General features: G+C 35.9%; 2 protein-coding genes across 2 annotated transcripts; both read right to left on the bottom strand.

The window, feature by feature from the left end:
* Positions 1 to 5,566: 5,566 nt before the first annotated feature.
* Positions 5,567 to 6,532, bottom strand: LOC122914219 (olfactory receptor 52N4-like). The gene has a single exon (XM_044260848.1). It carries the CDS (start codon positions 6,530 to 6,532, stop codon positions 5,567 to 5,569), a length of 966 nt encoding a protein of 321 aa, XP_044116783.1.
* A 14,558-nt stretch (positions 6,533 to 21,090) lies between these two features.
* LOC122914218 (olfactory receptor 52N4) lies at positions 21,091 to 22,056 on the bottom strand. The gene has a single exon (XM_044260847.1). It carries the CDS (start codon positions 22,054 to 22,056, stop codon positions 21,091 to 21,093), a length of 966 nt encoding a protein of 321 aa, XP_044116782.1.
* Positions 22,057 to 24,728: the final 2,672 nt, after the last annotated feature.

Raw genomic sequence — 24,728 nt, 5'->3', positions numbered from 1 at the left:
AAAAGTCATCAGAAAGGAGAAAAACCATGAGAGATTCTTGACTATAGGAAACAAACTGAGGGCTGCTGGAGAGGAGGCAGGTGGGGGGATGGGGTAATTGGGTGATGATCGTTAAGGAGGGCATGTGATGTGATGAGCACCGGGTGTTATACAAAACATAAATTATTGAACACTGCCTCTAAAACTAGTGTTGTACTATTTAAGTTGGCTAACTGAATTTAAATTTTTAAAATAGTATCACAAAGCTCACTTATTGAGATTCAGCTCTTTTTTCTTAAGTGTTTTTCTAATTTCTGGTGGGTGGGAGGTTGGGTGAGCCTGGTGGTGGGTATTGTGGAGGGCATGTATTGCATGGAGCACTAGGTGTGGTGCACAAACAATGAATTCTGGAACACTGAAAATAAATTTAAAAAGTAAATTAAAAGTAAAAAAATTAAAATGTGTTTTTCTAATTTCTGTAAGCCTCTGATTAGTAATGAGAGTTCTGAGAAAATTGATTATTACAATTGTTCATTGCTTTTGTTAAAGACAGAATTTTGCAGTTTCAGCTTTGCCATTTGGCTCCTGTCATGACTGCTTACAGGAGTCCTTTCTTTCTTTCTTCTTCTTCTTCTTTTTGTTTTTTATTAAAGTATATTTGACACACAAGGCTACATTAGTTTCAGGTTTATAACATAATGATTTAACAATTCTATATGTTATGCTATGCTCACCACATGTGTAAATACCATTTGCCACGTTATTGGTAGTTTCTTCATAGAGAATCATAACATCTGCAAATAGGGACATTATAATCTCCTGCTTTCTAACTTGTGTCTTTTCTTTTCTTGCCTTATTGCACTGGTCAGAATTTCAAGCACTATGTTGAATAGTGGTTAGACCAAATATCCTTGCTATGTTCCCAGTATTGGGGGAAAACATCCTACCTTTCATTGTTAAGAATAAAATTAGTTTTAGGAGACTCATAGATGATATTAATCAAATTGAGAACATTTTACTCTATTCTTATTAATAAGGGATTTTTTTAAGGATCATGAATAAATACTAAGGACACCAGCAAGATCAAAAAAATAGAAGGCCCAGATTTCATTTGCTTCTAGATACACTGACTAGACAACAATAGATGTTCCAAAAAAGTTCTAGAAGAACTCTAGAAACTACTTAAGATGTCACAGTACCCCATGGAAACCCAAAGCCAAAAACAGCTGTATTGCAATAAATAAAAAATGTTTTATTTCTTTTATGTTTCTTTAGTTTTTAATTTTAATCTGTTTTGTTTCAAGTTTTTATTTAAATTAGAATTCGTTAACATTTAGTGCAATATTTTTTTCAGGAGTAGAATGTAGTGATTCATCATGTACATATAATACCCAGTGCTCATCACAACAAGTATCCTCCTTAATATCCATTGCCCATTTAGTTCATCATCCACTTATCTCCCCTCAGCTTGTTCTCTATAGTTAAGAGTTTCTTATGGTTTGCCTCCTTCTCTCTCTTTTTAAAAATTCCCTCTTCCTCTATGTTCATCTGTTTTGTTTCTTAAATTCCACATGTGAGTGAAATTATATGGTATTTTCCTTTCTCTGACTCTCTTGTTTTGTTTAACGTAATACAATCTAGCTCCATCCACATCATTGCAAATGGCAAGATTTTATTCTTTTTGATGACTGAGTACTATTCCATTATAGATTAACCCATGTCACATCTTCATGATCCATTCTTCAGTCAATGAGTGTTTGGACTCTTTCTATAATGTGGCTATTAGTTGATAACGTTACTATAAACATTGAGGTGCATGTGTCCCTTTGAGTTAGTATTTTTGTCAGAACCAGCATACTTTGGATGCCTGGGAGCAACCAAAACAACAGAGAACTCAATTTCTTGTTGCAGTTCCAGAAAACTTGTAATACTGTAGACAGAAACTAATACTAGTCAGCACAATCATAAGAAAGTGTTCGGTTCATAACTTCCTCTTTGGGAGGAAAACAAAAAGAGTGAAATGTATATCAAATAGTCTGGCTTTTCAGGAGGCTGTCTAAGAGACTGGTATTTCTTTCCTGACTTAGAACACTGGCAGATTCAGAATACTTTGGATTTCTAGGGGCTTCTGAAAATAAAAGAGTACTCGGATGTTTATTGCAGTGTCTGAGTATGTCTTACCAGCAGACTGATATCAGAGGGAGCAAGAAATTACAAGTTCTTGAAAAAGAGACTATCTGACCTCTATAACTGAGAAATTACATACCCAAACCGAGGAAATGCATTCTCGTAAAAGGTTTGAGAGGTCATCAGAATTTCTTTTCAGGCTGATTGGTGAAGGTGTTCACTATACAAAGAAAGTTTATGAACAGTGGGAAAAGTTTTCTCAGATGCACAAATCACAACAACAAAAATAACAAGGCACCAGAACAAAATAAATCTGCAAAATCTGACTGTAAAGAAATGGAGATCTATGAATTACCTGATAAAGTATTCAAAATAATCATTATAAATAAGCTCTATGCACTAGAAAAGAACACAAAGATGCAACCAAACAAAATTGGGGAAAAGCTGCTTGAACAGAATGAGAATATCAACAAAAAGAAACATAAAAGGGAACCACAAAATATTGTGGAGTTTAAGAATGCAATAATGCAATTAAAAAAAATCTACTATAGAGCATAAACATCAGTTTTGATCATGTAGAAAAAGTAAGAAAGAAAAACAGTGAACCTTAAAACATATCATTTGGTATTACTGAGCCAGAGGAACAAAAGGAAAAAGGGATTTTTTTTTAAAAAAGTACAGAAAACCCAAGATATTTATGGGAAATCAGCAAGAAAAATCAACATATGCATTGTGGGAGTCTTAGAGGGACAAGAATAAGAGAAAGAGACGGTGAATTTATATGGAGAAATAATCACCCCAAATTCCCAAATCTGAGGAGGAAAATAGACCACTAACTTCAAAAAGCTTAAAGAATTCCAACTAGAATAAACCCAAAGAGGTCTAGAAATGCATTATAAACAGATCGCCAGAAGTGAAGACAGAGAATCTCAAAAGAAGCAAGAGAAAAGCGACTCATGGCACACAGGTGAGCTCTTGCAAAATCAGCAGTCCGTTTTCAGCAGAAAGGTTATAGGCCATAAAACTGTTAGATGATATATTCAAAGTGCTGAAAGGGAAAAAAAACAAAAACAAAAACAAAACAAAAAAATGCTGCTGACCAAGATTACTATCTGGCAAAACTTCCTATCAAAAATGAAGGAGGGGGTGCCTGTGTGGCTTAAGCATGTGCTTTGGACTCCAGGGTCCTGGAGTTGAGCCCCATGCTGGGCTCCCTGCTCAGCATGGAGCACGCTTCTCCATCTGTCCGCCCCATCTCATGTGCGCATGCTTGCTTGCGTGCACGTGCGCTCTCGCGCTCTCTCTCTCTCTCTCTCTCTCTCTCTATATATATATATATTTCAAATGAATCAATCTTTTTAAAAAGATGAAGGAGAAATAAAGACTTTCACAGATCAAAACAAAAACCGAAGGATTCATCAATACTAGATCTACCTTGTAAGAATTGCTACAGGGACATGAGTTTGAAACAAGAGGACATTAGACAACATGGAATTATGAAAATACAAAGCTCTTTGGTAAAAACCAGGTATATACAGAATACATATAACATATGTAATATTGTAATAGCAGTACATAAATCACCTAATTCCAGTGTCAAATTTAAAAGATAAAGGCAGAAAAAATAACCATGAGACTATGCTAATGGTATAAAACATAAAATAATGTAATTTGTGACATTGATAACAGAAAGTTAGGTTAGAAGAGATGTACAGGAGTAGCATTTAAATAGTTTATGTCATAATGTAGTATAAATAATTATAAATTTTATGCAGGCCTCGCAGTAGCCACAAAGAAAATATCTATATAAGGTACATAACAGAAATAAGAAAGAAATCAAAGCATGTTACAACAAAGAAGTTAATGAAACGCAAAGAACGGAAATAGAGGAAAAAGACAAAATAATTAAGAGACAAACTGAAAACAATGAACAAAATAAGAATGGCAAGTCCTTACCTAACATTAATACTTAAAATGTAAATGGATTAAATATACATCATAATCCAAAGACATGGAGTGGGGACGCCCGGGTGGCTCACTCAGTTAAGTGTGTGCCTTCGGTTCAGGTCATGATCCCAGGGTACTGGGATTGAGTCCCACATCAGGCTCCCTCTTAGCAGGGAGCCTGTTTCTCCCTCTGTTTGCCATTTTCTCTGCTTGTGCTCCCTCCCTCTGACAAATAAATAAATAAAATCTTAAAAAAAAAAAGACATGGAGTAACTGTGTAGATTAAAAATGCAAGATCCAACTATATGCTGTTTACAAAAGATTTTAGATATAAAGATATAAACAAGTTGAAGGGAAAAGGATGGAAAAAATATTTCTGCAAATGGTAACCAAAAAAGAGCAGTGAAGTCCATACTTCCATCTGACAAAATAAACTTTCAGTCAAACTATCACAAGAGACAAAGACGGACACGGGACAATGATAACAGGGTCAAATAGTCAGAAGGATGTAACATTTATGCCATTCCATAGGTCCATTTTGTATTTTTATAAGCCCATTTATTATTTATTTATAGTATTTTCACACTGTATCTGTTTGCATGATTCTTTAGTGATTGTTTTGTTTTATATTTATATACATAGCATCATAGTCTCCTGATGTCATCATTTCACCAGTTCAAGTGAAGTATAAAACTTCACTTTCCTTTAAATCTCTTTACCCTATGTCATTTGTAGGTTAGCTTAAACAAATCCGGAACCACATCAACATAGTTAGAAGTTTTCCTTCAATAGTCAAACTATAGACTATTTCTAAACTCATAGTTTAGAAAGTTAAAGATGAGAAGATTAATTGTATCATTTTTTTCTTACTTTATTTTTTCTTCTTTCCAGATTCCAGAGTTTCTTATTTTATTTAATTACTAGATGAATTTCTTTGGCAATTTAGGAGTCTTCTAGAGGATACATAGTCAGATAACTTACTCCCAAATTACAGTACAGAGGCTGAAATCCCAGTAGACTAATGACCCCATAGTATACTTACTAGTTTCTCCATCAAGAGGGTGATATTGAGAAAATAGAGAAATTCTGGAAATGATGTAAAAAATATAGACCATATTTTCCAGAGGTAGGTAACAACTGTTTTTCAAACTAGAAATTCTAATCACTATTTGAAAACAAGACAAACTGGCACCTAGCAGCAGATTATCACTTTCTGAATTAATTTCTTTTGATAAATTTCTCAACTTCCCATTGTGTTTTGCTCATGGGAACTTGGGTTTATGATGAGACTCTTTCTCCACAGGGGTGAGGAGGTGAATAACTCAGGGTGTGTGGGGGCCATATCAGTGGCTTTGGGATTCTGAAAACATTTAATGTCCCCTCAGATCATCTCTTGTCAAGAACAGAAAAGAAATCTTAAAAAGGCATCTTTTTAAGACTAAACAGCCTGACTAAATAGCCAACAGAGTACTATTTTCCTTCCCCTTCATCTCTTCCATGAAAAATGTCTCCTTTATATGCTATGGGATTTGATGTTCTTAGAACCTGAAAAGATCTTTATGACACAGTCTCGTATCTGCTTGGTTTTCACCCCATATACAATAGGGTTCATAGTGGGAGGCAAGAGCAGATAAATATTGGCCACAATGATGTGGCAGGATGGAGGTATTGCATGACTCCCAAAACGATTAAAAAAGAAGCAGAAGAAGGCTGGACTGTAGGAGAAAACAATGGCACAGATGTGGGCAGTACAGGTGCTGAAGGCCTTCTGTCGAGCATCTGCTGAAGAGAGATTGATCACTGCTCGGAGGATCATGGTGTAGGAGACTGTGATGCACAGGATGTCAAAGCCCCCAATCAGGAGGGCAGCCATCAGACCATAGATAACATTGGCCTTGATATTTCCACAGGATAACTTAGCTACAGATAGCTGGTCACAATAGGTATGGTGTATTATATTGCCCTTGCAATAGGGTAGTCTCTTGGTGAAGAAAATCAAAGGAATGATGAGCAACACTGCTCTCAGGAAAGTAGCGAGCCCAACCTTTGCAATGACAGGATTGGTGAGGATAGTTGAGTAGCGCAGAGGGTAACAGATGGCTACATATCGGTCTAGGGCCATAAGCATGAGTACCCCAGACTCCATCCCTGTGAAGGTATGGATGAAGAACATCTGGACTAGGCATTCTTCAAAGCTAATTTCCTTGAGATGAAACCAGAAGATGCAGAGAGCTTTAGGGATTGTACTAGAGCACATGACAAGGTCAGTAAGGGAAAGCATGGCCAAAAAATAATACATGGACCTGTGCAAGGAGTCCTCATAGCAGATGAGGTAGAGGAGTCCACAATTCCCTACCATGGCCACCACATACATGGAGCAGAATGGGAAGGAAATCCACATGTGCATGTTCTCTAGTCCTGGGATCCCATTAAGAATGAATGAGGCTGGTGTTACATCTGTTTGGTTCAGAATTACCATAATTAAGCTGGTATAAAAATTAAAAAGCTTGTAGGGTTGAAGTTTTATTTTTGTTTTGTTTCATTTTTGACCCTCTGAGATTCAGAAAAATTAAAAAAGAAAAAAAATATTTGTTGTGCTCCGTCTCTTCTTTCTGTTAAATACTGTATTGTAATAACAAGAAAACAAACATTTTAAATGCCCATGCATGTTTATTTATACATTGTTTAAACTAAGTTTAAGCCATTGTTTGTTAATTTGTTAATTTATCAGTTCCTTTAATAATATATACTTCACACCTACTCTGTGTCAGGTTTTATCACAGATATTGTGTCTATATTACTTTAAAACAGAAAGATATAGATACAGTCCCCATAAACTTAGAATCAAGTATAATTGTGTTACACTTATGATTTGTGTCATTATGATCTCTCAAATTGATACTTGTTATAATATCTTATTTAAATATTAATTATTATAACCTCTCCATTTGGGTATTTCTTAAGGTAGAATTCATTGATTACCTCACCAGTGGTGCAACAGATATAATTAGGATGTATTTGTTATTGTTCTTATTTTTATTTTTTATTGTTCTTATTTTTAATAATAATTCATATTTATACTCAACATGTACTAGGTAAAGTTCTAAGAAGTTTATATATGTTAACTCATTCTCCTCCTCACTAGACACCCAGGATGCATTTTTATTAATCTACACTTTATTATTGAATAAATGGAGGCTCCGTGTAGATGAGGTTTCTTATGTCTGAATTTCAAAAGCATTCTCAACCTCCTAGTTTAAGGTATAGATATTAAGAGGACTGTTGATAATTTTTACATGAACTACTCTTCTTAATTTCTTAATTTATTTGTTTTTCTTAATTTATTTGTTTTCTGGTTCTGAAATACTTAAGAACATTTTAAAACTTCTATGCTTTCACATTCAATGCTGGTAATGGTGATGATAGAGGTATATGTGTGGATGTATGTCATTTATTGTGCAGGCATTTATTGGGTCTTCTTGGGTCTAGAAATCTGTGACCTTTGGTTTTAAAAATTTTCTGGTATTAACATTTTTTAAAATATTGAAGACAATTATATATATATATATATAAATTTGTATTATATATAATTTCTGTTTTTTGTAGTTCTTTTTTTTATGTGTTATATTAACTTTTGATAATATCATCCTAACTGTGTCCTTGTTATTTTATTACTATTACTTTTAGTTAGATATGGAATCTTCTGGTCTTATTCCCTTCTTTTCATTTTTTTCTTTTAAACATTTTATATTGTATCTCTTGATTTTTTTATCTATTTTCTATAAAAATTCCTGAATTCTATAACCCAGGTGTCTTGGCACTTTTTTGTTGTCTAATATTACAAATTTCTAACAACCCAGTTTCTTCTGAATCTTGTAACTCTGACAGTAATATACATGTGTACATAGGTAATGCTTCATATATAATTTCTGTTATCATCTAAGTTTCAGTTATTTATTTTTGTAGCTTTCATCTTTTACTTTGGAGGAGTTTCTCATATATCTGGTAATTTTTTAATGTTAGTTCACACTTAAGAAAGAGGCTATAGAGAGCTGATTTGAAATACCAGGTGATTAAAAAAAAAAAAAAAGAAATACCAGGTGATGAGTGAATTTCAATCGGTAGGATTTACCTAGAGTGCTCTAGCAGGGATCTCTACTCCCTTGGAGGCATTCTTAGTAATCACTGTTCATAGCTTTTTTCCTCAGGGACTTCTGATTTTTGCAGAAAGTCTATATCCTGGAGGATTTCATGGTTGGCTGCCAATGGTCTTGGAGTTAAGTAGTAGAAGGGTACTGAGGAACTCACATTAAAATAAGACTACTCGGGGCACCTGTGTGGCTCAGTGGGTTAAGCTGCTGCCTTCGGCTCAGGTCATGATCCCAGGGTCCTGGGATCAATTCCCGCATCAGGCTCTCTGCTGAGCGGAGAGCCTGCTTTCCTCTCTCTCTCTCTCTAACTGCCTCTCTGCCTACTTGTGATCTCTGTCTGTCAAATAAATTAAAAAAAAAAAAACCCTTTAAAATAAGACTACTTGATTCAATTATCTCATTTTTTTCTTTCTTTTTTTTCCAATTTATTTATTTTCAGAAAAACATTATTCATTATTTTTTCACCACACCCAGTGCTCCATGCAAGTTGTGCCCTCTATAATACCCACCACCTGGTACCCCAACCTCCCACCCCCCCCGCCACTTAAAACCCCTCAGATTGTTTTTCAGAGTCCATAGTCTCTCATGGTTCACCTCCCCTTCCAATTTACCCAAAAGCACATACCCTCCCCAATGTCCATAACCCTACCCTTCTTCTCCAAACCCCCCTCCCCCCAGCAACCCACAGTTTGTTTCGTGAGATTAAGAGTCACTTAATCTCATTTTTTTTTTATGAATCTTCATCCTTGGCCTTCATCACACCTTTTATACACATTCATATTATTAGTTGCAGTTTCTTTCTAGAATATACTTCTAGTCACATAAGAGGATACTTAACATTGTTTAGGATAGTGGAAGAATTAGCGATATCAAGTTGTTCTTCATTCAGTTTTTCTACCTACAACTATGTTTTATCTTTATATATCTGCACCATGGGATGGCAGATTAGGTACTGCAAAAGACAACTTTTTTGGAAATAATGAAGTGACATAGGATGAACATGTTTATAACAGTGCTCTTCAAATATTCCTTCTATGGCATTACACAAATCATAGATTAAATTAAATGCTGTAGTTTAAATATTATTGCTTGGAGAGCACAAGTGAACCACCAGAAGAAACAAAACCAGATTGTTTACTTCATAAATCACCAGAAATTACAAATTTCAAAAGAATCCTGAAATAGAGAAAACAAAGGATATCCAAGGAAGCAGAAAAAAGTAATGTGCTAGGAAAAGTAAATATATTGGTTTGGGAAATAAAGATCAACTATGTAAACCACACTACAAATTGGTCTCAAAGTGAATTTTTTTTTAAGATTTTATCTTTTAAAAGATAAATCTTTTAAAATCTTTAAAAGATTTTAAAATCTTTAAAAGATTTTATTTATTTATTTGACAGACAGAGATCACAAGTAGGCAGAGAGGCAGGCAGGGAGAGAGAAGCAGGCTCCCTGCTCAGCAGAGAGCCCGATGCAGGGTTCCATCCCAGGACCCTGAGACCATGACCTGAGCCGAAGGCAGAGGCTTAACCCACTGAGCCACCCAGGCGCCGCTCAAAGTGATTTTTAAAAGAATATATATATACATACATCTATATATGTATATATATATATATTTATTGAGTAAAACAATAGAAACTTATTAAGCAAGTATACAGAAAAAGCTCTCAGGAGTGAGAGGGATCCTGAGAGAGTTGCCTATAAGGGCATCTGTTAAAAGTACTGTTTTAAGAAGCAGTGTATTATGCTGAGTGAAATAAGTCAAGCAGAGAGAGTCAATTATCCTATGGTTTCACTTATTTGTGGAGCATAACAAATAGCATGGAGGACAAGGGGCGTTAGAGAGGAGAAGGGAATTTGGGTAAATTGGAAGGGGAGGTGAACCATGTGAGATTATGGACTCTGAAAAACAATCTGAGGGGTTTGAAGTGGCGGGGGGCGGGTGGGAGGTTGGGGTACCAGGTGGTGGGTATTATAGAGGGCACGGCTTGCATGGAGCACTGGGTGTGGTGAAAAAAAATAATGAATAATGTTTTTCTGAAAATAAATAAATTTTTTAAAAAAAGAAGCAGTGTATTGGAAAGTGTACCATACTCAAAGTATGCAGAGACTTTTGTTTTGTAAACAGAAAACATATCAAATAACCAAAATAACAAAACACACCAAAAATTTTGGATACAATATTACACTCAGACAATTCAGAAATAAAAGCAAACAAATATTGGATCAAGATCATACTGAACAAAAGTCAAAGAAAGCCTTGACACAGTGCAGTGAGAGGTGATATACCACATTGCTTTCTCTGTAGTTTTGGCAAAGTTTCTCCACAACCAAAACATTGCACAGTGTTGATATAATTCTCTGGCTCACTTTGTTAGTGCACAGATTTTTAAAATGAGACACTTAAAAGTAAGATAGTAAGTAAGTAAGTAAATAATAAAACAAGATTCTGAAATTATATCACAGCTTATTAACTGCTTCTTAGTTTCTTATTATAGTGTCACTGGTGTGACCGTCAACTGGTAACACAAGGCTAACAAAAGCATTACAGTTTGCATTTTCAAAAAAGAACACTATGTGTTTTGTAAAGTAAGAGTTGTGTTTCCATGAAGAATAATTATGCCAGCAAGTTTCCTTCTGTCAGGCTTGTAAGTGTGTACTTTATATTTGAATACAACAATATTTTTCATGAATTTCAGATATATCATGAATGGAGATTTTAAAACTACAAAAATAATATATATCTATATAAGTGCATATATGTTTATCCATCTATATATGTTTTCTATTAAAATGAAATAGATACTGAAATTCTTTTGATAAATATTTGACTAGTATACAATAAATTGTCGTATGTTGTAGAAAAAATAGTATCACTACTCAGTTCTCCTTAATACATTGAAATACCCAGGTCTTTATTTATCTTGTACAATAGAAGGAGATTAATTTAGAAAAAAATGTAGGTATCCATAATTTTAAAATAAGCAATATATTTCTGAGATTCCTTGTGCTGTGTTCTACAGAATATCTTTCCTAAATATGAAATAAATATCCTACATATATCTCTTGTGGCTTCTTTTTTTTAATTTTTTTTTCCAATTTATTTATTTTCAGAAAAACAGTATTCATTATTTTTTCACCACACCCAGTGCTCCATGCAAGCCGTGCCCTGTATAATACCCACCACCTGGTACCCCAACCTCCCATCCCCCTGCCACTTCAAACTTGTGGCTTCTTTTTATATATATTTTTAACTACTAAAACTAACTTTCATGTTACAGAATAATTTCAGGTCTCATCCTTAATAGATTTGCAAAGCTCTCAGGGGTCCATGCTTATACACAGGTAATATAGTACTAACCACAAAATAACTAAGGAAATTTCCAAAATAGATTTAAGTGATTTCAATACATCACAACTTAATTGTTCTAGCAAGGAAAATTAACTAATATCATGTCATGGGTGTAGATAGGTATTTTGGAATAGTAACATTAATACATGTCTGTTATTTGTAAAGCACAATTTGATATCATATTTTGTCTATTGTCATTTCCAAACCCCATAAAACAAGCCTGTTTTCTCCTTAGACTGTTCAAAATCTCTAAAACCCATGGTCTTCTCTTATATAGCAGTGAGTACCTCCAGGCAAGGGCTGTTATCTAAAATGGATTAAATACAGTCTTAACTAAATCTCTCTAGAAATCAACCAAGAAAAATTAGGTTCTCTTTCTGAGAACAAGGGGAGGGCAGGTAAGAATCAAGAGTGTTCTGGCCATGACTGAGAACTATTCACCTAGTTCTCCCCCTTTTGTTCTTGTCCTGGGCATGATTCATACCTGACTTCCAGTACAACAGAACCAGTGATTCCCACTTTGTTAGGGAAATGGCACCGATACTTGTAATCATGATGGAAAGTTACACTGAATCGCAATCTGAGAATTGGGGAAACAAGCATTTTGTATCCTCCAAGCCTCCCATAACACTCCTGTCTTCAAACATGGTGAGTGGACTCAAGTCTGTATTTCTGAGAATGCCATAAATAATTCATATACATTCAAAGCCTCTACTTTATCTTTATGTCTAAAAAAAAAAAGAAAAGAAAAGAAAAGAAAAAATCCTGTGTCTAGTGTCCCTTTTGTGTTCCTTTAATACCTTGGTTTCTGGAGAGCAGACAGTGAGCTGAATGCGATCTGGTCCAGGTGTTCAGGATCTTAGTTCAAAAGCATAGGCTATATGTACATGCACAACCCTCAATTTCTAAGTTCCATGATACCTGTACTAGTGTACTGGGTATTTAAGAAAAATGTCCTATATATCCTGAAGGGATAGTACAAAAATTAGAGACACAGATTCTTGTGTAATAATCAAGCTAACCTTTATGGGAGGAGGAAGAGTAGAAGCTTTCCAGTCTTACTGCTTTATGATGATACCTAAGTGAATTATTTCATATGCACGTGTGTATGTGTGTGTGTGTGTGTGCACGTGTGTGCGCACACGTGTGAGGACATACTTAATAGAGAGGAATTGAACACAAATTTTAGTAGAAGTGAGAGATTTTAATATTGTCAAGTTTTCTTTCCATGTGAGCCTTCCTTGAAGGGCACATGGTAAAAGCACTTCTATAGAATGTTTTAGTCCCTCACACATCCATCCATTTCTTCTTTTATTCACTTATTTTTTAATGTCTCTAAGTCATTAACATTACTGACAACTTAGTCATCTACAAGTGAGGGTAGTGAGTATAAAAATAAATTAAACAGCATGAACTTTGAAAACTTTATGCTAGGTCAAATGAGACAGATAGCCACATATTGTGTTATTCCATTTTTATGAAATATTAAGAATAGGCAAATCCTTGAAGAGAAAGTAAATTCTTGGTTGCAATGGAAGGAGGTGATGGCTTAAAATGTATTGGGTCTTTTGGGGAGATGACTAAAATATTCTGGAATTACATAGTGGTGATGATTGCACAGTACTATGAATACACTGAAAGTCACTGAATAGTACATTGAACATCATTAAAATGGTAAATTTGGGGGCTCCTGGGTGGCTCAGTTGTTTAAACATCTGACTTTTAGTTTGAGCACATGGATTGTGATCTCATGGGTCCTGAGATGAAGCCCTGCCTCAGGCTCTGTGCTGCTTGGGATGTATGCTTGAAGATTACCTCCCTCTACCACTCCATCCCTTTGTGCTCTCTCTTTCTCTCTCTTATATAAATAAATCATTTAAAAATGGTGAATTTCATATTAATTGACTTTTATGGCAATTTTTAAAAAGTTACAAAGCTCTCTTACTGAGATTCAGCTGTTTTTTGGCTTTACTTAACTATTTGTTTTTGTGAAGGGTAGTTTTCCTTTTTTAAGATTTTTAAAAAATTTATTCATTTGAAAGAGAACAAGAGTAAATGAAAGAATGAGCAATGGGCAAAGTCAGGTGTCAGAGGTAGAGGGAACAGCATGCTCCCCCCTGAGCAGGATGCCCCAACAGGGGCTGGATCCCAGGACCTCAGGATCATGATCTGAGGCAAAGGCAGATGCTTAACAGACCCACCCAGGTGCCCCTGTGCAGTGCAGTTTTGTTTTTTGTTTTTAGAATAAAACTTCTTCCCCCCACCCCCTGCTTTTTAAATTTTAAATTCAAGTAACCAACACACAGTATCAGGTTTTGGTTTAGTGTTCAATGATTCATTAGTTCGTGTAACACCCAGTGCTCATCTATCAGAGTTCCTCCTTAATGCCCATCACCTAGTTAGTAACCCTATCTCCCTCTCGATCTCCCTTTCCACAACCCTCAGTTTGTTTCCTGTAGTCAAGAGTCTCTATACTTTGGCTCCCTCTCTGCTTTCTTCCCATTCATTTTTTTGCTCCCTTCCAATATGGTCCTCTGAGCTATTTCTTATAGTCTACATATGAGTGAAACTGCATTATAATTGTCTTTCTCTGATTGACTTATTTCACTTAGCATAAACCCCTCCAGTTCCACCCATGTCAATGTAAATGGTAGGTGTTCATCCTTTCTGAAGGCTGAGTAATATTCCTTTGTATATATGAACCACATCTTCTTTATGCATTCATCTGCTGAAGGACATCTCAGCTCCTTCCACAGTTTGGCAATTGTGGACATTGCTGCTAGGAACACCGGGGTACAGGCAGTACAGTTTTAATGGGCTTACCATACATCTGTTCCCACAGGCTTCCACACCTAAGTTTATGAAACATACTTCAACCAGTGAAGATGTTACTTGAAAGACACATACCCAGTGCAGGTTCATTGAGTTAACAATAGAGCTAATACCTTATGCTTCTACACCTATGCTTACATACACTAAGATCTTGGTGTTTTTGTTCGTTTGACCAACATGGGGCTTTAACTCATGACTGTGAGATAAGCTGAGATCAAGAGACAGACACATAACCAGGGACCCACCCAAATGCCCCAGATCTTAATGAAAAAATATGTAATTGAAATAGAGTTTATATGCAGTGTAGTTTTAATGAGTTAAGCATATGGCTATTCCCACATGCTTCTACACATGGGAGCTCTCAGCCGCTCACGGAGCTCCCAGGGGAGTGAGCCGGTCCGATGGTGGGAGCAAACGGATCACATACAAGAACTGAAAGCGAAAGCTGTTTATTAGCGCGTACCACACAATAGCTAATACAAGACAGACAACTCTAGCCGCGAGGGCTAGGGAGAGGGCCCAGGGTACTCCCGCTTGATCCCCTTCTCTGGAGCACACCGTTTGGGTGCATCGACCGAGAGGATGATCTGAGCGAAAGTGTCCCAAGAGCACACTCTGACAAGCAGAGGGCCAGTGCTGCTTATATGCAAGTTCAGTTTCTACGTCAAAGGCGCTTGCGGTTAAACTGCGGTTTGATGTACGTGCAATGCTGCTCCTCTGCTGTTTGTGCGATGTTGCTTGTAGCATGTACACCATGTCCTGGTGGCCAATCTGCGGTCGGCTATAACATCCTGTGTAACACCTCCTAGTTCATAACAGTTCTTGGAAGCTCTCTGCTTGGAAGCTCTACAACAGTGGGGTTCATGCTCACAGGACTCCCTCAACACATGTGTGCAAACACTTTATTTCTTATTTCTTTTGATTTCTTTTTCTTTTTTTTTAATTTGAATATAGTTGACACACAATGTTGAATAAGTTTCAGATATACCACATAGAGATCCAGCATCTCTATATATAATGCTATGCTCACCACAAGTGTAGCTGCCATCTGTCACCACACAATGCTATTTATTACAATATCATTGACTGCATTCCTTATGTTGTACCATTTATTCCCATAATTTCTTCATTCCATAACTTTGAGACTGTATCTCCCACTCTCTTTCACCCATTTGGCCCATCTGCCACCTTCTTGCCCTCTGGCAACTATCAATTTGTTTTCTGTTTTTATGGGTCTGATTCTGCTATTTGTTTATTTGTTCTTTGTTTTGTTTTTCTAAGATTCCACACATAATTATAGTCATATGTATTCATTTTTCTCAGTCTAACTTAATTCACTTAGAATAATTCCCTCTAAAGCCATCCATGTTGTCTCAAACGGCATAATCTTATCCTTTTTTATGGCTGCATATTTTCTTGTGTGTGTAGATATACACACACGCACCACATCTTCCATATCCATTTATCTGTCAATGGACATTTAGGTAGTTTCCATAGTTTGCCGCCTACAAATAATGCTGCAATATTGGGACGCCTGGGTGGGTTAAGCCTCTGCCTTTGGCTCAGGTCATGATCTCAGGGTCCTGGGATTAAACCCCACATCGGACTCTCTGCTCAGCAGGGAGCCTGCTTCCCCCACCCTCTCTCTGCCTGCCTCTGCCTACTTGTGACCTCTGTCTGCCAAATAAATAAAATATTTTTTAAAAATAATGCTACAATAAATAGAGGGATGCATATACCATTCCAAATCAGTGTTTTTTTATTCATTGGGTAAATACCCAGAAATGGAATTATTGGATCATATGAAATTTCTGTTTCTATTATTTGAGGAAACTTTGTACTGTTTTATACAGTAGCTCAGCTGTTTTTTTCTGAATAAGTATTCCCCTAATGGCTGCCAACTTTTAATTAGTATCAAGAAGGTGAAAGTGTTGATTTTGACTGTGTTTTTGTTTGTTTGTTTTTAGTTTATCCATTGCTTTTATTAGGGACAAACTTCTTAATATTGTTATTTTGCCATTTTCACTTATGTCACTCACAGTTCACTGGTTTTTGTGTGAACACAAGTATTTCTCTGGATGAAATGCCCATGAGTGTAACTGCTAAATTGTATGATAGTTCCAGTACTGTTTTTTTTTAAGCAACCATCAAAATATTTTCCAGAGTGGCTGTCCCATTTTATAGTTCTACTGGTAATGTATTAATAATTCAGTTTCTCCATATTCTTGCCAGAATCTCATGTTTTTAGTAGGTTTCATTTTATCCTGTGTCACAGCTGTGTAGTGACATTCTATCTCAGTTTTAATTTTTATTTGTGAATGGCCAATTATGTTGAACATTTTTTTAAAATTTTATTTAAATTAAAATAGTAAACATTGTTTATTATTAGTTTCAGTGGTAGAATTTAGTAATTCATCAGTTGCATATAACACGTAGTTCTCATTACATCAAGTGCCTTCCTTAATGCCCATCATCCATTTACCCCATCTCCCACTCACTTCCCCTCCAACAACCCACAGTTTGTTCCTTATAGTTGAGGGTCTCTTATGGTTTTCCTCCTTCTGTTTTTAACCTTATTTTTCCTTCACTTCTGCTATGTTCACATCTTTTGTTTCTTAAATTCCACATATGAGGGAGATCATATACTGTTTTTTAATATTATCCACTTGTTATTTCTATGTATTTATCAATGAAATTTCTGCTTGTATTTTTGTCTATTTTTTTTAATTTTTTTTTTTTTTAATCAGAGAGAGAGAGAGGGAGAGAGAGCGAGCACAGGCAGACAGAACGGCTGGCAGAGGCAGAGGGAGAAGCAGGCTCCCCGCCGAGCAAGGAGCCCGATGTGGGACTCGATCCCAGGACGCCAGGATCATGACCTGAGCCGAAGGCAGCTGCCCAACCAACTGAGCCACCCAGGCGTCCAAATTGGATTTTTTCCCCCTTGGAGTGTGTGTATGTGTGTGTGTGTGTGTGTAATTGTATATGTGTGTTGGTTGGGTCTTAAAAATACTTTTCTTATTCTGTACACTGTCTTTTCATCCTCTTCATAGGGTCTTTAGCAGAATAAAATTTTAAAAAATTGATGCAGTTTAATTTTTCATCTTATTTTCTTTTTGCATTATGCTTTGTCATCAAGTCTAAGAACTCTGCTTAATTTTAGATATTGAAGATTTATCCCATTGCTTTTTGAAATGTTTTACATCTTCAAGTTTTTCATCTACATTCATTTTCCATTTAAGTTAATTTGTGTTTAAGGTACAATCAACAATCAACCTTGATTTAGGTTTACATTGTTCTTAGTTTTGCCTACCAACACCCAATTCTTTCAGCAGACTTTATTGAAAGGCTACATTTTCTTTATTGAATTTCTTTTGTTTGTGTGTCAAAAATCATTTGAGCATATATGTGGGGGTCTATTTCTAGTTTTCTATTCTGTTCCATTGTTCTATGTACCTGCCTTCTACCAATAGAACAGTCTTGATTATTGTAGCTAGGTAAGTCTTGAAACTGCAATGACTCCTTCCTCATTTTAGTATGTGTTTTCAACTGTTTCAGCTATTGTTATTCCTTTGATGTTCTAAATAAATTTTAGAATAATTTTGTCTATATAAAAAAAATCTTGCCTGAACTTTTATAAGAATTGCAACACATCTGTGTATTAATTTGGGGATAACTTATATCTCTTTATTCATGAATATTGTATGTCCCTCCATTTAGTTGGATTTATTAAAATTTCTTTAATTGGCAATGTAGTCTTTATTATAATATATAAAGGTAACTACCATTCCACCTTATACTTCTATGAGCTTAACTACATTAAAATACCTCATTTAAATGGGATCATAACATTTATTCTTGTGTGGCTGACTTATTTCACTAAGCATAATATCATCAAATGCTATCTATGATATAGCATATGACAGTTTACTTTTTTATACCTGAATAATATTACCTTGTATGTATATACTGTATTTCTTTATCGATTTATCTATCCATAGACCTTTAGGTTACTTCTGTATTTTGGATATTTTGAATAGTGCTGTAATAAACCTAAGAGTACATATATGTCATTGAGATCTTATTTTAAGCTCTTTGGGATAAACAATCAGAAGTGGGATTTCTGAGGTGAACCATGAGCGACTATGGACTTTGAAAAACAATCTGAGGGGTTTGAAGTGGCGGGGGGGTGGGAGGTTGGGGTACCAGGTGGTGGGTATTATAGAGGGCACGGCTTACATGGAGCACTGGGTGTGGTGAAAAAATAATGAATACTGTTTTTCTGAAAATAAATAAATTGGAAAAAAAAGTGTGATTTCTGGATCAGATGGTAATTCTATTTTTAATTTCTCAAGGAACCTTCATACTATTTTTTATAGTGGCTGCACAATTTTTCATTCCCACTGGCAGTGGCCATGGGTTCTAAGTTTTCTACATCCTCACCTAAACTGTTTGATTGATCTTATGGTTGCCATCCTAACAAGATGATAAATGATATCTCATTGTGGTTTTGATTTGCATTCTCCAATGATTAGTGATGCGAGCATCTTTTCATAACTATTGGCCATTTGTCTGTCTTCCTATTAAGCAGAAGTGATGAAAATCATAAAATGTGTACAGATTCTGAAGTAAAATAATGAAAATGTTTCAAGTTATCAGGAATACAGAATTGGATTTGCTATTCCTGGAGATAGAGTGAGATGAGCCTAGAAAGAGGCCTATTTAATTTGTTAACATGTAAGCCACTGGTGAAATTGATAAAAACAATTTCAGGTGTTGGATATGATGACAAAAAGACCAACTGGGGGAAGATGGTTTCAAGTTGAGAAAGTAAAGGGAAAGATGATGACAACTTGTTCTTCAAATAGGTCGTCAAGAGGGCATGACTTAGGTTGACCTGAACACTGGACCCAGGCAATTGTAGGCTCCTCATGCTCTCCCCTGTCCTTGGACTGTGCATCCTATTTAGGCACCGTTAAGGACACAATCTTAAGAAAGTAATATGCTGCTGAGACCATGTGGGTGGTATGTGAGACTGAACCCAGTTAACACCTCTATATAAACTCTTAAGACTTTGGCAGGCAGGTGCAAAGGGCTCATCTTGCAGCTACCCAAGTCTTGTATGTAGGTTCCCTTGGTTATTAAAACTGTCACCTACCAATCTGGAGTGGTCTGCTTCTCTCTTCTGTTTCTGCTTGCCCTCTATGTACAAAAGTCAGTTTATGAACCAACACTTATTCTGGGAGTTTTGAGGTCAAGGTGAGCAGAGAACTAGTGTAAAAAATGGAAGGTGGTTATATATTAGAGGATGGTGTTGCTTTGTAAGATATTAAAATGTGAGGTTGTAAAGAGTTACTAATTAAATAACTAAATGCAATATGATTGATAGCTTAACCTTGGTGGAGATAACACGTATTCTCTTAAATTGGACAAAAAGATATAATGAGGGCACCTGGGTGGCTCAGTGGGTTAAGCCGCTGTCTTCGGCTCAGGTCATGATCTCAGGGTCCTGGGATCGAGTCCTGCATTGGGCTCTCTGCTCAGTGGGGAGCCTGCTTCCTCCTCTCTCTCTCTGCCTGCCTCTCTGCCTACTTGTAATCTCTCTCTGTCAAATAAATAAATAAAATCTTTAAAAAAAGATATAATGATAACAATTTGGTTTATTCTATAGTCCTTGCAAAATTGGCTTTGATCATAAGACATTAATATAAAAGAACTCTTTCTTCCAGTCTTTCATTTGTTTTTTTATTTATATGAATCTTAAATATTAGAAAGATATTTAATTTTACTTATTAGATTCATAATTTGCAGATAAGAGGAAACAATTTGATTTCAATCCCCTCTCATGCTGCTTATAAAACATTATATTGTGTGCTACATTTCGTTAAGAGTTCTGTCTACCTGAACCTCCAGATTGTGTCCTCTTTAAGGAAACTAGATATCAGATTAGTCGGTAGTGAAAAAATGTGTGTGTCATGGCTAGGAGAGACCTATTCAGTGAGATTCTCTCAGATACCCAGAGACTTAAAATTCATTACATTAAGGACTTCATACATAGGGTAATTTACAGCTTCTCTTTCAGGAAGAAGTCATTGAAAAAACATATTTTTGTAGTGATTAAAAATATATAGCACATATTTTCCAGAGGAAAGGAACAACTGGCTCTCAATGTAAAAATTATAATAGCTGTTTGGAAACAGGATCACCTACTCTCTATTTTTTTTAAAGATTTTATTTATTTATTTGACAGACAGAAATCACAAGTAGGCTGAGAGGCAGGCAGGGTGGTGGGGGAAGCAGGCTCCCTGCTGAGCAGAGAACCCGACACAGAGCTTGATCCCAGGGCCCTGAGAGCATGACCTGGGATGAAGGCAGAGGCTTAACCCACTGAGCCACCCAGGTGCCCCACTCTCACTTTATTTTTTAGTGAAAATGGGCTAATTGGGGTTTGTTCAAAGATATGTGTTTCTTCTCTTAGGAATAAGAAGGAGTGCTCGCTTCGGCAGCACATATACTAAAATAGGAATGAGAAGTAAAGAGATTCATAGAAAATTTGGTTTGCAGGCCCGTTGAGATTCTCAAAACATGTATTTAGAAATGCATCACTCATGCCAAAATAGTGTTTCCTGAAATATTTTATACCTCTTGCCTAAACAGGAAATCCGCTCTGCCGTGGAAATGTCTTTTTTTTTTTTAATATCTCATTTAAATGCCATGGGATTTGACATCCTTAGAACCTGAAAGGATCCTTATGACACAGTCTCGTATCTGCTTGGTTTTCACCCCATACACAATAGGGTTCATAGTGGGAGGCAAGAGCAGATAAATATTGGCCACAATGATGTGGCAAGATGGAGGGATTGTGTGGCCCCCAAAGCGGTGGGAAAAGAAGGAGAAGAAAGCTGGACTGTAGGAGAAAACAATGGCACAGATGTGAGCAGTGCAGGTGCTGAAGGCCTTCTGTCGAGCATCTGCTGAAGAGAGGCTGACCACTGCCCGGAGGATCATGGTGTAGGAGATTGTGATGCACAGGATGTCAAAGCCCCCAATCAGGAGGGCAACCATCAGACCATAGATGGCATTGGCCTTGATATTCCCACAGGATAATTTGGCTACAGACATGTGGTCACAGTAAGTGTGAAGAATTATATTCCCTCTACAGTAGGGCAGGCGCTTGGTGAGGAAAGTGAAGGGAATGATGAGAAACACCCCTCTCAGGAAAGTAGCAAGCCCAACTTTTGCAATGACAGGATTGGTGAGGATAGTAGAGTAGCGCAGTGGGTAGCAGATGGCCACATAACGGTCCAGGGCCATAAGCATGAGCACCCCAGACTCCATCCCTGTGAAGGTATGGATGAAGAACATCTGGACCAGACATTCATCAGAGCCAATTTCCTTGAGATGAAACCAGAAGATGCAGAGAGCTTTAGGAATTGTACTAGAGCACATGACAATATCAGTTAGGGAAAGCATGGCTAGAAAGTAATACATGGGTCTGTGCAATGAATCTTCATAGCGGATGAGGTAGAGCAGCCCACAATTCCCTACCATGGCCACCACATACATGGAGCAGAATGGGAAGGAAATCCACATGTGTATATCTTCCAGTCCTGGGACTCCTCTAAGAATGAATGAGGCTGGGATCCAGTTTGTTCTATTCAACATTAGCATGATCAATTAGGCCTAAACTTCAGGTGTGTTTTCTAGAGTAAGAAAAAGAAGAAAAATATACTTTACAGCTACTGTTCCCCTCTCACACCTACATCTTAAAATTCCATAGTGCATTTTAATGATCAGCCAAATTTTCTGAGAGTCAGGGGTTAGTTTTCTTTTGTATATTTGTTATTCATTAATTAAAGTATCTATTCATCTAACAAATTCTTATTAAGTAATCCAATTCTTATAAACCAATTCTTACTAAGCAATTAAGCAATCTTACCACAGATATTGATTCTACATTATTTTTTTAAGGATTCTGATCCTCACAGATTTATAATCAAGTTTAACTCTTTTATGACTTCTCTTAGGGACTTTGGCTACAATACTTTACTTACTTATTAATAACTGTATGTCTCTCCCTAGATGTGATCTCAAAAACACTTCTTTGAATACATCACCAATGACCCAACAGATTATTATTTTATATTCATATTGTTAACTTATGGCCAATAATAATTTTGATTACTAAGGCACTGTTTGAAGCATTTGTAAATGTAAAATCACTTATTCCCTGATGGAGCTTGAAGTCTCCCAACTCAGTAAAATCTTTAATTCTCTCTTCTCACTTTTAAGGCACCTCATTTCTGTCCTGTTCCTGGTCTATATGCATTTGTATGGATGCTTTTAAATTTATATTCAGAATAAACTTCCAATTAAACCTAGAAAGAAGCTAATTTTGCTTCAAATACTAAATCTATCAATGGTAACAAATCATTTCTTTCCTTCTGTCTTTCTACCAGTCTTCCTGTTTTTCCTTCACACATTGCTCTGAAATTATCTGGTGTCTGTGGCAAAACAGAAAACAGATAAACAAAACATATATTACCTTCATATTATTATTAAAGTCAAGGTTACATTTCCACAGTTATGCTAGTTACTCTAGTAGTATTTATGATTCAATAAGATGTTGACATTGCCAATTTTTATTGTATGCATCTGTTCTTTCTGACTTGGTTTACATTTTCCCCTAACATTAGCAATTAAACCCATTTTAGCTGGGTTCTAGTGGGAGCTAATATAAATGAAAATAAAATGTATATAAATGTATATAAAATAAAAATAAAATATATAAAAATAAAATAAATATAAAAAACAAAAATATAAAAATAAAATAAAATGTTTATTATTTCTAGCCACACATCAAATTCATTTTTTCCAAGAGAAAAATTCATTAATTCCAAATTCTATGCAAATAATTAAACTTAATTTTCAAATTAAATATTGGGGGTAGATAAATGGCATCTCATTCTTTCATTAATCTCTTCCTTTCTCATAATTATTTACTGAGCACTTTCAATGTGATGATGTGGGGAACCAGATTCAGTTTCATCTTTTGAAGAATTCAGAGTTTAATAGAGAGACCAAAGGGCACACAAATAATCACAAGAAACGTAACAAAAAGTATAATAGAAGTATGTGCAAAGTCCAAAATAAGCACTACATTAGTAAAATGGATGTGTGTTTTGGGAGTGTTTAGAGGAGGCATTAGTGATTGTCAGAAGAGAAGGTATTTGCTATCTAGTTTGAAAGAAGACAAGATATAAGGGAGATGTATACATGAAAGGAATTCCAGAGGAAAAAAGTCAATATGGAAAAAAAAAAAGTCAATATGTTAAAGTATAGGAATCCAAACAAAAACAAGTAAGCCAACAAAAAGAAAAAGAAACAAGTCTGTAAGAATGCACCGGTATGAGGGGAACAAACAATAAACTGGACATTTGCCCAGGAGCTAGCTCATAAAGACTCTTATAGATATCAAATAGGGAATTCCTTGATAATGGAGAGTAAATAACAAGGAATTCACAAGAATGCAGAGGCTCAGGAATGAACTCTGTGGTGCTTGGAAGGCTTACTAAGCTGTGAGAAAGTCAGTAGCCTCGGCTTGCCCCTCGTGGTAATACTCCACCATCCAGCCCATCCCCGTAAGAGAGGTCAGAAGGAGGATGTGGAAACTTTGAGATGCTATTGTCTCAGTTCAACAGGTAAGCGAAATAAGAATTGTTGAGAGATGAAAGCTGATTACAATGGCAGGTAATCATTTAGTTAGTGGACTTCAACAACAAGTAATTTATGGAAGACTTCTGCTTCCCGAAAGGAAAGGAAGTCTTGCCATGTTTCCCAAACAACCCAATTGGTTTCCATTAACCACTTTCCCAGTAATCCTACAATGACCAGAAATTAGAAAAAGTGCCAATTGCTTTAAGTAGAAATTTGTCAACTAATATGCTAGAAACCCCCTCAATTTATTAGACAGAACACTTTGACCCCAGAGTTAATTTTTGTAATCCACTTACTCTCCTTGAGATATCTTTGCTCTTTCAGTGTCTCTAAGATCAGATCAGTACAATAAGAATAGTGTTGATGAAATATACAAATTTTAACCGCATCTTTCCAATTTCTAAAGGTATACATATAGAAAATTTATTTAACTTCCTTGAAAAAATAGATTACCTATCCTTTTTAGTACAGATCATAGTATTGAATACTGTAGTATTACAATACCGTAGTATTGTAATACTGTAGTATTTCTTACAATAGTATTGTAATACTGTAGTATTTCTTACAATAGTATTGTAAGAAATAGAGTCCAGAAACCAAATACTGAAACACACATGAGGCCATTT

Source organism: Neovison vison, chromosome 7 (genome assembly GCF_020171115.1).
Source record: "Neovison vison isolate M4711 chromosome 7, ASM_NN_V1, whole genome shotgun sequence".
NCBI classification, from domain to species: Eukaryota; Metazoa; Chordata; class Mammalia; order Carnivora; family Mustelidae; genus Neogale; species Neogale vison.
Note: the sequence above shows the minus strand (reverse complement) of the source record. Positions and strands in the feature narration are given on the sequence as shown.